This window comes from Mauremys reevesii, linkage group 8, assembly GCF_016161935.1.
Source record: "Mauremys reevesii isolate NIE-2019 linkage group 8, ASM1616193v1, whole genome shotgun sequence".
Taxonomy (NCBI): Eukaryota; Metazoa; Chordata; order Testudines; family Geoemydidae; genus Mauremys; species Mauremys reevesii.
The window spans coordinates 39,991,852-40,005,644 of record NC_052630.1 but is presented as its reverse complement, the minus strand read 5'-3'; the positions used below and the strand labels follow the sequence as shown (position 1 = coordinate 40,005,644).

The 13,793-nt window shown below is 45.6% G+C and overlaps 1 protein-coding gene across 4 annotated transcripts in view; it reads right to left on the bottom strand.

The window, feature by feature from the left end:
• LOC120371110 (regulator of G-protein signaling 5) overlaps positions 1-13,793 on the bottom strand; it is a 79,571-nt gene that overhangs the window by 17,007 nt on the left and 48,771 nt on the right. The window contains exon 1 of one of the 4 annotated variants that reach the window (XM_039486637.1): positions 11,459-11,601. The exons of 2 other annotated variants lie outside the window; for them this stretch is intronic. In XM_039486637.1, coding sequence (XP_039342571.1) covers positions 11,459-11,460 — 2 coding nt within the window. In that variant the 5' untranslated portion in view covers positions 11,461-11,601. Of the gene's footprint in view, positions 1-11,442; positions 11,602-13,793 lie in introns of those variants that run through there. One more of the 4 variants, XM_039486638.1, reaches the window with a different exon arrangement.

Here is a 13,793-nt window from a genome sequence, read left to right as displayed (position 1 = left end):
CTACTAAGTATTTGCAAATGGCATTTTCCAAAAGCTTATAACTACAGCAAAATTGTGCAGATTTTCTTGAAGACAACAAAAGCCATCTCCCTGACACCAGGGTGATCCCCAGCCAAATTTCATATCACTGCTCCAAAGCACGAAGGCACAAGAGCTTCTCAAAAACAGTTGTGACAATTTTAGCATGTTTTCCCTAATCTCATTCATAGAATCATAGAATATCAGGGTTGGAAGGGACCTCAGGAGGTCATCTAGTCCAAACCCCCCGCTCAAAGCAGGACTAATTACCAACTAAATCATCCCAGCCAGGGCTTTGTCAAGCCTGACCTGACCTGACCTTAAAAACCTTTAAGGAAGGAGATTCCATCACCTCCATAGGTAACCCATTCCAGTGCTTCACCACCCTCCTAGTGAAAAAGTTTTTCCTAATATCCAAGCTAAACCTTCCCCACTGCAACTTGAGACCATTACTGCTTGTTCTGTCATTCTCAGAAACTATTGAACTGTTTCAGATGAAACTTCCCAAAAGTATGCAGCCCAAGGCAGACAATTGGCATTGAAAATTTCGGCCCAAATGGTTAAAGTTTAACAAAGTTATAAGCAACAGAAGACAGTCTTATAGTGGGAAGTGTTGGGTAACCTTAACCACAGGCAGCACTTCCAGCCCTGCCTGTAAGGAAATGAGCAAGAAGTCAGTAGGTAATATTAGATGATTTATTCCAGTAAACTCAGCCCCGTTGCATTGTTTGCAGTCTCTGCTCCTGAGCCCCTTCCTCCCGTTTCCCTTCTGTGCTTGCCCAGAATATCTGCTACATTTTCTAATCTGCTGGATTAGGTGAGCCTGATTGCAGTCAGGACCATGGCTGGGCTGAGTCCATTCCAGTGTAAAGAGTACACAACACACAATCTCAGGGAACGCCCCCAGCACAGAGTACATTCTCAGCAGGAGAAGAGGCCATGCTGGCTCCACACCCTTCCACCAGTGCAGCAGTGGTGCTAGGGCATTTTCATAGACTTTAAGGCCAGAAGGGACCATCATGATCATCTAGCCTGATCTCCTACACATTGTAAGCCACAGAACCTCACCCACTCATGAAATAGATCCTAACCTCTGGCTGAGCTACTGAAATCCTCAAATCATGATTTAAAGACTTCAAGTTACAGAGAATCCATCATTTACACTAGTTTAAACATGCAAGTGACCCGTGACCCATGCTGCAGAGGAAGGTGATAACCCGCAGGGTCTCTGCCAATCTGATCCATGGTAAAATTCCTTTGTGACCCCAAATCTGTTGGTCTTTTGGACCTTGAGCATGTCCAGCAAGACCCACCAACCAGACACCTGGGAAAGAATTCTCTGAAGTAACTCAGAGCCCTACCCATCTAGTATCCCATCACCAGCCATTGGAGATATTTGCTACAAACAATTGCAGAGGGGCCACTTGCCACTGTAACCAGTTTCATCATATCAACCCCTCCATAAACTCATCAAGCTCAGTCTTGAAGCCAGTTAGGTTTTTCAACTCCCCCTTCCTCTGCTCCCCTTGGAAGGCTGTTCCAGAACATTACTCCTCTGATGGTTAGAAAACCTTCATCTAATTTCAAGCCTAAACTTGTTGATGGCCAATTTATATCCATTTATTCTGGTGTCAATGTAACGCCGCCAGACCCTGGTCATTGGCGGACGTAATCAAACCTGGAATCTCTGGAGCTTAGTGCATGAGCCTCTACTGCATGAGCTAAGGACTGGTACTGCAGGGGGTTGGACTAGATGACCTCTTGAGTTCACTTCCAAACCCTGATATTCTATGATTCTATGAAAAGCCGACTGGCTGTTAGCTAAGGCTGTAGAGCAGACTCATTAATTGCTCTCTAAGTGGTTTCGGTGCCACTAGATGGGACAGAGCACCACACCCAGAAGGTTTGTGGGTTACATACTTTCCCTAGCTGAGGAAGCACGTACAGAGCCTCAGAGTCTTCCCAGTTGGAATCCCGGACGAGCCCCCACTAGATGGGACAGAACACCACCACTATGAGATGTGTGGGTTACATCAACATTAGCGTTTAACTTGACTCTTAACTTTTCTCCTTCCCTGGTGTTTATCCCTCTGACATATTTTGAGAGAACAATCACATTTTCCCCCAGCCTTCATTTGGTTAGATTAAACAAGCCAAGCTCTTTGAGTCTCTTCTTGTAAAGCAGGTTTTCTATTCCTTCTCTGCATCTGTCCCAGTTTGAATTAACATTTCTTAAACATGGAAGACCAGAACTGAGCACAGTATTCCAGATGACCCAGTTTGAATTAACATTTCTTAAACATGGAAGACCAGAACTGAGCACAGTATTCCAGATGAGGTCTCACCAGTGCCTGGTACAACGATACTAACAATTATCTCTACAAGAAATACCTCATCTCATGCATCTTAGGACTGCATTAGCCTTTTTCATAGTTGCATTACTGTGATCAACCAATACACCTAGGTCTTTCTTCTCCTCTGTCACTTCCACTCCAACATCCCCAGCTTATAGCAAAAATTCTTTTTGTTAGTCCCTAAGTCCCTTGCACTTTGCATTATGAAATTTCATCCCATTTCTATTACTCCGGTTTTCAAGGTCATCCAGATCTTCTTGTATGATATTCTGGTCCTCCTCCATATTGGCAATACCTCCCAACTTTGTGTCATCCACAAATTTTATTAGCACACTGCCACCATTTGTGCCAAGGTAAGTAATAAAAATGTTAAATAAGATTGGTCCCAAGACCAATCCCTGAGGAACATTTCTATGATTCTATGGGGAATCATCATTGTGTGGGGGAATTTCTAGTGGGTTTCCACATGGATCAATTCTAGGCATGGCACTATTGAACATTTTTATCAGTGATCTGGAAGTAAATGTAAAATCACTACTGATGTTTGTGGATGACACAAGAATTAGAGGAGTGGTAAATAATGATGAGATAGGGCAACCATACAGGATGATCTGGATCTCTTGGTAAGCTGGGCCCCTCCAAATGTATTAATATATATTGTAACACAGCCAAATGTAAGGTCGTACATCTAGGATTAAGGACTGCGGGCCATATCTACAGAATGGGGGATTTTGTCTGGGAAAGCAGTGACTCTGAAAAGCATTTAGGGTTCATAGTAGACAAGTAACTCAACATGAGCTCCCAGCGTGATGCTGTGACAAAAAGGGCTAATGCAATCCTTGGATGTATAAACAGGAGAGTAGTGAGCAGGAGCAGGGAGATGATTTTTTCTTTGTATGCGGCATTGATGAGTGATACTGGAATACTGCATCCAGTTCTGGTGTCCACATTTTAAAAAGGATGAAGAAGAATTGGAGGGAGTGCAGAAAGGAGCCACAAAAATGATTAATTAGCTGCAGAAAATGCCTGACTGTAAGGGTACATCCAGACTACCCGCCCTATCAGTGGGTAGCGATCGATTTATCAGGGATCGATATATCGTGTCTCATCTAGACGCGATATATCGATCCCCGAACGCGCTCCCCATCGACTCCGGAACTCCACTGGAGCGAGTGGTGGTAACGGAATCGACGGGGGAGCCGCGGACATCAATCCCGCGCCATGAGGACCCAAGGTAAATCAATCAAATTAGAGGATTGGGCCAAAAGAAATATGATGAGGTTCAACAAGGACAAGTGCAGAGTCCTGCACTTAGGACAGAAGAATCCCATGCACTGCTACAGACTAGGGACCGAATGGCTGGGCAGCATTTCTGCAGAAAAGGACCTAGTGGTTACGGTGGACGAAAAGCTGAATATGAGTCAACAGTGTGCCCTTGTTGCCAAGAAGGCTAATGGCATTTTGGGTTGTATAAGTAGGGGCATTTCCAGCAGATCGAGGGATGTGATCATTCCCCTCTATTCAGCACTGGTGAGGCCTCATTTGGAGTACTGTGTCCAGTTTTGGGCCCCACACTACAAGAAGGATGTGGATAAATTGGAGAGAGTCCAGCGGAGGGCAACAAAAATGATTAGGGGGCTGGAGCACATGACTTACGAGGAGAGGCTGAGGGAACTGGGATTGTTTAGCCTGCAGAAGAGAAGAATGAGGGGGGATTTGATAGCTGCTTTCAACTACCTGAAAGGGGGTTCCAAAGAGGATGGATCTAGACTGTTCTCAGTGGTAGAAGATGACAGAACAAGGAGTAATGGTCTCAAGTTGCAGAGGGGGAGGTTTAGGTTGGACATTAGGAAAAACTTTTTCAGTAGTAGGGTGGTGAATTACTGGAATGGGTTACCTAGGGAGGTGGTGGAATCTCCTTCCTTAGAGGTTTTTAAGGTCAGGCTTGACAAAGCCCTGGCTGGGATGATTTAGTTGGGTTTGGTCCTGCTTTGAGAAGGGGGTTGGACTAGATGACCTCCTGAGGTCCCTTCCAACCCTGAGATTCTATGATTCTATGATCTAAGATACTTCGACTTCAGCTACGCTATTCACATAGCTGAAGTTGCGTATCTTAGATCGACACCCCCCCTAGTGTAGACCAGCCCTTTGACACGTAAACTGTTTAGCTTATAAAAAAAAAAGATGTCGAGGTTACTTTATTAGAGTGTATATATATTATAATGTGGATAAAATACAAGGTCCTAATGGACTCTATAATCGAGTGGAGAAAGGCCAAACAAGAACCAATGGCTGGAAGTTAAAGCCAGACAAATTCAAATGAGAAGTAAGGAACAAATTATTAATAGTGAGGGTGATCAACCACTGGAACAAACTATCAAGGGAGGTGGTGGATTCTCCATCTCTTGATGGCTTCAAATCCAGACTGGATTCCTCTCTGGAAGAGGCTTTAATCAAACACAAGTTATCTGGGCTCAACCCAAAGGTAACTGGGTGAAATTCTCTGGCCTGTGCTATACAGGAGGTCCAAATAAATGGTTTTATGGTCCCTTCTGGCCTTAAAAATTTATGAATCTATAACAATGAATCTATCAAATAGTGTAACAAAAGGGAAGAGTTAAGCTTTATGGGTGCACTAATTCAAGATTTGCAGATTTTGACATTTGTTTAACATTGATAATGGTAATAGTGTTGATGTAATATACCTAAACTTCTATAAAGTATTTGACTTGGCATTGCATGCTATTTTGATTAAAAAATTAGAATGATAGAAAATTAACCGGGCCCACATAAATGTATACAAAACTGGCTAACTGATACATTGGCTCAAAATATAATGGTAAATGGAGAATCATCATCAAATGGGTGTGTTTCTAGTGGGGTCCTGCAGGGATTGGTTTTGCCAGTGGTCCTCAAACTGTGGGGCACGCCTCCCTAGGGAAGCACAGAGGAATGTCTGGGGGGGCGCAGGAGGCCAAGGACAGCCCTCTGGGGGTCAGCGAGGGAGCACTACCCAGCCCTGTTCTGCCCCCAGTTTCACTCCGGCCCTGGCCCCACTCTCAGCCACCTGGACACTAAAAGTCCAGTTATCTGTAGTAACTGGCCTCTGCCACCAGGGGGTGGGAAAAGCAGCTGCTGCTGGAGCTTGGTGGAGCACTCAGGGAAGGCTCCCCTGTCCTGCCCTGAGCACAGCTCCCCCTCCTTCACCCAGTCCAACTCACCCCCATCGCTCCCTAAGCACGGCTCCCTTGCTCCCTAAGCACGGCTCCCTCTCTGCCATCCTGCTCCACTCACATCCCGCACCTCTTGCCCCGGCTCCCTGGGAGGGTACCAGGTAAGGGAGGGGCAAGATTGAAAAAGTTTGGGGACCACTGCCCTAACACTGTTTAACATTAACATAAAGAACTGGAAGAAAACATTAAATCCTCACTGATAAAGTTTGCAGATGACACACAAATTGTGGGAGTAGTAAATAATAAAGAGGACAGGTCACTGATACAGAGCAATCTGGATCACTTGGTAAGCTGGATACAAGCAAATATATGTTTTAACATGACTAAAGGAAATGTGTACATCTAAGAACAAAGAATGTCAGCCACACTTACAGAATGGGGGTCTCTATCCTGTGAAGCAGTGACTCTGAAATAGATTTGGGATGTATGGTTGATAATCAGCTGCACACAGGGCCGGTGCAACCATTTAAGCGACCGAGGCGGTCGCCTCTGGCGCTGGGATTTGGGGGGGTGCCATTTTCTTCGACAGCGACCGTAGCGGCCGGATCTTCGGCTGCCCCAGTCGCCGCCGGCATTTAGGCGGTGGGAGCTGGGGCAGGGGAAAGCAGGGAGGGCCGCTTGCAGCAAGTAAGGGGGGGGGAGTGGCACGCAGGGGAACTCCCCGCCTCAGCTCACCCCTGCCCCGTCTCCTCCTCGAGCACGCAGTGGCTGCTTCATGTCTCCCGCCTCCCAGGCTTACGGCGCCTAAGCTGACTGGCGCCGCAAGCCTGGGAGACGGGAGAATTGAAGCAGCGATGGTGTGCTCAGAGTGCTCGTGCACAGAGCAGGGGTGAGCTGGGGGGGCGTGCCTCAGGGCAGAGGGTGGGGGGTGGGGAGCTGCCGCAAGGGGGTTCGCCTCAGGTCGGGGGGGGGGAGTTGCCATGGGGGAGCACCTCAGGGCTTGGGTGCAAGGTGGAAGTTTTGTCTAGGGCGTGAAACATCCTTGCACCGGCCCTGGCTGCACATGAACTCCCAGTGTATGCTATGGCCAAAAGAGCTAATGAAATCTTTGGATGCATAAACGGGAATCTAGACTAGGAGCAGAGAGGTTATTTTACCTCTGTATTTGGCACTGGTGTGGATGTTGCTGGAGTGTTGTGTCACGTCTGGTATCCACAATTCAAGAAGGATGTTGATAAATTGGAGAGGGCTCAAAGAAAAGCTACAAGAATGTCTAAAGGATTAGAAAACCTGTATTACAGTGATAGATTCAAGAAGCTCAATTTAACTTAACAAAGACAATGTTAAGAGGTAACTTGATCACGGTCTGTAAGTACCTACTTGGGAGACAAATATTTAATAATGGGCTCTTCAATCTAGCAGAGAAAGATCTAACACAATCCAATGGCTGGAAGTTGAATGTAGAAAAATTCAGACTGGAAATAAGGCATACATTTTTAACAGCGAGGGTAATTAACCACTGGAACAATTTACCAAAGGTTGTAGGGGATTCTCCATCACTGACATTTTTTAAATCAAGACTGGACGTTTTCCTAATAGATCTGCTGTAGGAATTATTTGGGGCAGTTCTCTGGCCTGTGATATACAGGAGATCAGACTAGATGATCACAATGGTCCTTTCTGGCCATGGAATCTATGAATCTATTAATTTTTTATGTTTAACCTTAACACCGAATTTCCTGGGTTCCTAATATTTGGGTTTGGGATAATCACAAAAATGCTGGAATGTGTTTTCCCTGAATTACCAAAGTGCACTCTCACCCAGAGCTCCCATTTAACATAGTTTTCATCTGGGAATAAAGATGAAGTTTCCCTAAAGTTTCCACTGTGACCAGAAGCTGGGGCTGATGTATGAGCAATGGGATGGCCCCTCCTCAGTTCCTCGTGCATTCATCTGATTTATCTGAGAATCCTGTGTCCTCAACCCCCCTCTGAATCAGAAAGGGGGAGTGTGCAGGGGGGTGGGATGAATAATTTCAGTTCTCAGTTCTCTCCACTGTGGTGTGGGGCTGCTATGTTGCACTCCCACAGCCTGCCTGTCCAGTTCCCATGCCCTGCTGCAGTGGAGGACACAGGGGATGACTCACTCTCTCTCTTTCTCAAGTGAACATGAACACCACGGTTCAGTTTTTAAGCCTTTTGGGAAGTAAAAGACTAATGAGATCCTGCCTGTGAAAAGTACTGAAATGGCAGGGGGTGGGGACTGTTCTGCTGCTCAAGAGTGGCAGCAGAAACTGTCCTAGCCATGGCCTCAGTGTGATTTTTCCCCCGCCATTCCTGGAGTGACTTTCCTGTTAGGCTCCTCCAGCAGGTAGAGAAAGAGACTGCGGTGTTAGGGCAACTTCTCTGTGCATCACATTGAATCACAGATCCATTGGCTGGGAGATGGGCTAGAACAAAGCCCCGGATCTGAACTCATGATGTGGAGCCAAACTTCCTAGAGAATTGAACAAAATGCCTGAATCCAAACAGCATATTTCAACTGGAGTGGGGGAGGGTTGGGAGAGCAAATATCTGGATCCAAATTCCAACTTCCTCAGTGTTCAAGATGCTCAGATTTTGGTGTGTGTGTGTGTAGGAACTGACAGCCTCTGTGTGTGTGTGACTCAACCTACATTTATGCACTCATTACAGCATTGCATTTGATACATATGGATGATTGCCAGTGGGCCAGGTTATCCCTTAATTCTTTGCCATTCCCATTTTTCCAACCTGTCTGCTGGTTTGTCTTTGTGGGTACATCTACACTGGAGCTGGACAGGATCAAGCTAATGCGCTAAAAATAGCAGGGTTGGACGTATTCCTGGAGGTTTCATCACATGACATAATCTTTAATTAAAGATTCATCTTTAATTCCTGGAGATGCCAGGACAATCCTGGAGGGTTGGCAACCCTAAGTACTGTGTCTCATGTTTGTAAGCACCTGGCACAACCAAGAAGGTAATAAATAGTAACAGTAAAGTACCTAAATTAATGTGAACTAGGGCCTCTAGAGTTTGCACCTGCAGCATTCATGCAGGAAAGTTATAACACAACACTTTGGCATGGGCTGCAGTTCACACCATTGTAGTCTTCACTGGGGGACCCGTGTAGCGATTCCCTATGATGCAGCCATCCCTGGGTTGCAGCATGGCAACCATCAGAGCAGCCATACTCCACAGCAGTTTAGGCAAGGAAGTGAAGAATACCAGTGTCAAGCTGTCCTGCAGTGGCTCAAGAGCATGGGTACCAACCTCAGGGCAGACTGTTAAAAAGCAGGGCAAAACCCCCAAACTGGCTGAGAGTTTTGTACTTAGATTTCACCAATCAATTATCAAGTGTGAACTCCTGAAGTACTATACCAGCCTTAACACAGTCACAGTCCCCTTGGGCACTTCAGTCTATGTTGCTACTCAGGTAGGCTTATCTTTGTGATAAATGGTCCCTTACACTGAAGATCACAGCAATAGTCAGGTTACTCCGAGTCCCAAAAGACCAGTCACTTACCTCAGGTCAATTGTACCTTACATCTCTCATCAAAGACAATGCTTGTAGCCAATCCTATATTAAACTAACTAAAGATATATAGGTTTCAAAAGGTAATAGAAGCTTTTATAATAAGCAAGCTCTATATGTCCTTTAGGGCTAACAGAGGCCAAGCACTGGGGATCTTTTGCTTATGTTTAGGCCATATCTACACTACAAACTTAGGTTGACACAAGTTATGTCAGCATAAAGCCACCACAGTGAATTCATACATGTGCATGTGCATACTTGGCTCCTTATGTTGGCAGTCCATGTGCAACTTGCCACCATCCAGCACAATGTCTTTTGGGAAGTTTTGGTAGTATATGATGGGGCCAAAATGAGTTGTGCAGGAGTGACTGGTAGCATGGGGTCAACTTCCCATTTTGCAGCTGACCTCATTCCATCATCTTATCTGTATCCCATAATTTTCACATCTTTTTCTCAAAATCCCACAAACTCACATGGCCCTCCTTGCTGTCCGCTATCTCTGACAGAAGCATGGAACCTGTACAGCTCTTCAGTGTTGTCATGAGCATTGCAAGCAGAGAGCACACAATCCTGCAGCATTTGCAGAGCCACAAGAAGAACTGAATCAGTGTGGAACATGACAATTTCTTGGAGGACAGGTTGTTGTGGGACATAGTGAGAATCAATTCAAGTTTATTGGTGGTGTTCATAGTGCAGCTGAAGACGGTGGAGCCCAAGAAACAAGCACTGACTTCTGGGATTGCATCATAATGCAGTTTTGGGATAATGAGCAGTGGTTGCAGAACTTTTGGATGAGCAAGGCCACATTCCTGGATCTGTGCACCAAGCTTGTCCCAGACCTCCCATGCAAGGACATCAAAATGAGAGCTGCATTGATGGTGAAGAAGCAATTGTTGATTACACAGTAGAAACTTGCAATGCCATATTGCTACTGGTCAGTCGGGAATCAATCTGGAGTCAGAAAATCCACCATGGAGGTCATTATCATGCAGGTGTGCAGGGCCATTAATTGCCTTATGCTACATAGAACTGTGACTCTTGGCAATGTGCAGGACATAGTGCATGGATTTGCAGCAGTGGGGTTCCCAAACTGCAGTGGAGTGATAGACAGCACACATATTCCTATTTTGATACCAGATCTCCTTGCCATAGGGTACATCAACACAAAGGGGCTGCTTTTCTGTCGTTATGCAAGCACTGGCAGATAACTGAGGAAGGTGCATGATGCTTGCATCTTTAAGAACACAGGACTTTTCAGAAAGCTGCAAGCAGGGACTTTCTTTTCTGACCTGAGGATTACCATTGGGAATATTGAAATGTCAGTAGTCATCCTGGGTTACCCAGCCTACTCCTTCTCCTCTAGTTTATGAAGCCATACCCAGATCACATCAACAGCACCAAGGACCAGTTCAACCCCCAACTCAACAGGTGCAGAATGACAGTTGAATGTGCCTTTGGTCATTTGAAGGGGAGCTGGCATTGTTTACTCACAAGTCTGGACCTCTGTTAGAAAAATATCCCAATCCCAATGCTGTCTGCTTTGTCCTACATAATACCTATGAAGCAAAGGGTGGAAAGTTTCCTTGAGGGGGGGGGGGAGGAAGTGCACTGTCTGTCTGCTGAGTTTGAACAGCCAGACACAAGGTCTATTAGAAGAGCTCAAAGTAGAGCTATTTGGCTCAGGAAGGCTTTGAAAGACCATTTTAACAGTGAGCCTGTTGAGGCTGAATCCCCACTCTGACACTTCAAGTGCAGGAAGCGTGGGCCTGCAAGGATTTTAAAAATTAATACTTGCCACTCCAGGCTTGTATTACACTCCCAAGGTTACAGCTTCTCTCTGAGCTTGTCTTCGTAAACACTGCCACCACCCAAATGCAAAAAAACTCCTTTGAACCCAGGAAGGAGCACTTGGGAATTCCTCCCTGTGGAGTACACTCAAGTTCTTTCACTCCCCGCCCCACTTCTGGGGAAAAGCCAAGAAAGAAAACAAAGGAAATTAGCTGTTGCCACCAGCATATGCACAAATAGCATATGCACAAATCTCTTAGGACACCAAAAATCCAATCCTGTTCTTTAAAAAGGTAAATTTTATTAAAAACAAAAAGGAAAAAAATACATCTGGAACTTAGGCTTTTGCTAGATTTTAAAAGAGCAATTCCAAAAATCAAGCACTCAAATTTGCTTTCTTGGGGATTCAGCTTAAAGGTTTCAAGCAATCAAAAGCATCGGGGGTTAGCACAGAGGAGATCCACAAGCCAAAATAAAAATAAACCTAATTCTGTCAAATTAAACATTCCCTGTCCAAATAATTTCTTCTAGGTATGGAAGATGAATTTTCATACCTGGTTCAAGCCTTACATAGCATTGCTGCTCAGTGTCTCCTTCTCCAGAGAACAACAGACAAAGGGAAAGTTTCTTTCCCAATTTTGAAAAGTTCTACCTTCCCACTGGCTCTTTTGGTCAGGTGCCCACTCCTTTTCTTTTACCTGTGGGCTTCTTAATGCTTTACAGGTAAAGCAAGCAGAGAACAGACACCAAGAAGGATTTTACAGCTAACTGGCTGGCTGGGTGTTCATAAGGGAGCTTCCCCCGCCCACCCCCTTCAATTATCACAGAGCCACAGTAATGTGTTTTGTTGCAGTGTGCTTTACCTGGCCCTGCTCTTTTGTTGCCTGATAGGAATTGTGTGGTGATTGCTGTACATGTAGGAATATAACATTGTCAATACATCTATTAATTTTGTTTGGGCTTATCCTATCAGTTGTGTCATATTGTCAGTAACAAGTAATTGGTTGCTTCAGACCTGCCCAGTACTTAGGAGCAGATGTGGCAAACTAATAAAGAAGAGTTATTTTCTTCAACAATAGAAATTTATTTTGTAAAAGAATTCTGTCAAAAAATGAAACTGTAAAATATTAAAACAAATACATTTAGAACTTACTAAAACTTAACAAATTCAGAGAACAGAATTGATGAGGAGGAAGGAACATCTGTGTCCATTTCAGCTACACATACATCAGTGGTGGTTTTCATAGGTTAATATACATGAAACTGTGATGTCCCTCTGGATGGAGTGGTAGGGGTAGTGCTGTGACCCCTGATGCCATGTGGAATGTTGAGAGGGGCATATGGTGGTCCTGATATTAAATTCTCAATAGGCTGCAGAGGGAGGCAAGGCCCACTCCATCCGAATCTGCAGCATCTGTGTTTGCTGCCTGAGAAGCCCCATTATGTCCTGGTGCAGCTCCCTCTCCTTCTTAGTTTCTGTTCTCTGCTTGCTTTACTTGTAAAGGGTTAACAAGCCCACAGGTAAAAGAAAAGGAGTGGGCACCTGACCAAAAGAGCCAGTGGGAAGGTATTGAGAAAGAAACTTTCCCTTTGTCTGTTGTTCTCTGGAGAAGGAGACACTGAGCAGCAATGGGTCTTTCTCTTCTCCACCTTCTCCTTCTCTGTCCGCAGTGTTCATCCTCCAGGCCCTGTGCTCATGGTCCAATGCAGCACTGGCTTGCAGGGTCTCACTGAACATGTCATCCTAAGTCCTCTTCTTTCTCTTCCTTATCTGGCTCAGGCATTCCACGGGTATGGAGGAGGAGACCCTGAAGGCTGCAGCTGCAGATAAAACATGCAGAGGTACCATTGTCAGTCTGTTCACTATGGAAAGCAAAACTTAAGATGCAGAACTCATTCCCCTTGCTCCCCTAACATTTTAAGCACTACATACTAACTCCTGCTTGAGATCGCATGCACAGAGCACCAGTCACAGCACCAGCCATGGTGAGTATAGCTGCTGGGGGGTGGGGAAATGAGAAGGGAATTGCTCAGTTACATGAATCCAGTAGTCCAGGGCAATGGCACTGAATACTGGAACCATTTTCCAGAAGCGATGGTGCTAATCTGCTGAGGGTAGCAAAGGCAGAGAGAGCACAGCATCCTGAAGCTGCTCAGGCTTGTATGCCACTAGCCTCTGTACTGCAATGATGCGCACTGAGAAACTGTCCTACTTTGAAATAAGGCTGCCAACCCTAGAAACTTTCCAGAGAGGATTGCAGAGAATTTCCATGGAAGTGTCATTGAGCTCTCACAGGAGAATTCAAGGGACATCCCTGTATACATGAATAAACTGCTCAGCATGCCCTCCCCACCCCAACACTAGAGGGACAGGAAATGCAGATAGCAACTGTATCTCTCTTGGTTGTACCGCTACCTCTTCTAGCATGAGTAAATTAATGAAAAGTCAGAAGCTGTGTCCTGCTATTTTTTGGGTGCCAACCCTGTAATGGAAAATTTATCTGCACACTTATCCAAGGTTCCTTCCCCTGCATTGGGCTCGCCTGTGCTCAACTGGCAGGACTGGCTAGACTGTGGTGGAGTCAAAAATAGGTTCTGGCACACTGCATAGCTGGATTACCTGGTTGCCTGTCCCCCATACCCTTCCTCATCTTCCTTGTCCACCTCCTTCTCCTTGCTGTTCACGGCAGGGGTCTGTGACTCAGGGTCCTTGGAGGTATCCACCATGGTGTAGGGGGCTGGAGGGGTCAGTGGTGAGTATGGCATGCAGCTCATTTATTAAAATGTCAGGTCTGAGACTTGTCACCAGATCAATTGTTGGCCTCCCGGGCTTCTGGTTTGGCCACCGCAGCTCTTTGGCTTTTACTCAGCACTGCTGCTGGTCCCTGTCATGCCCCTTTTCCTG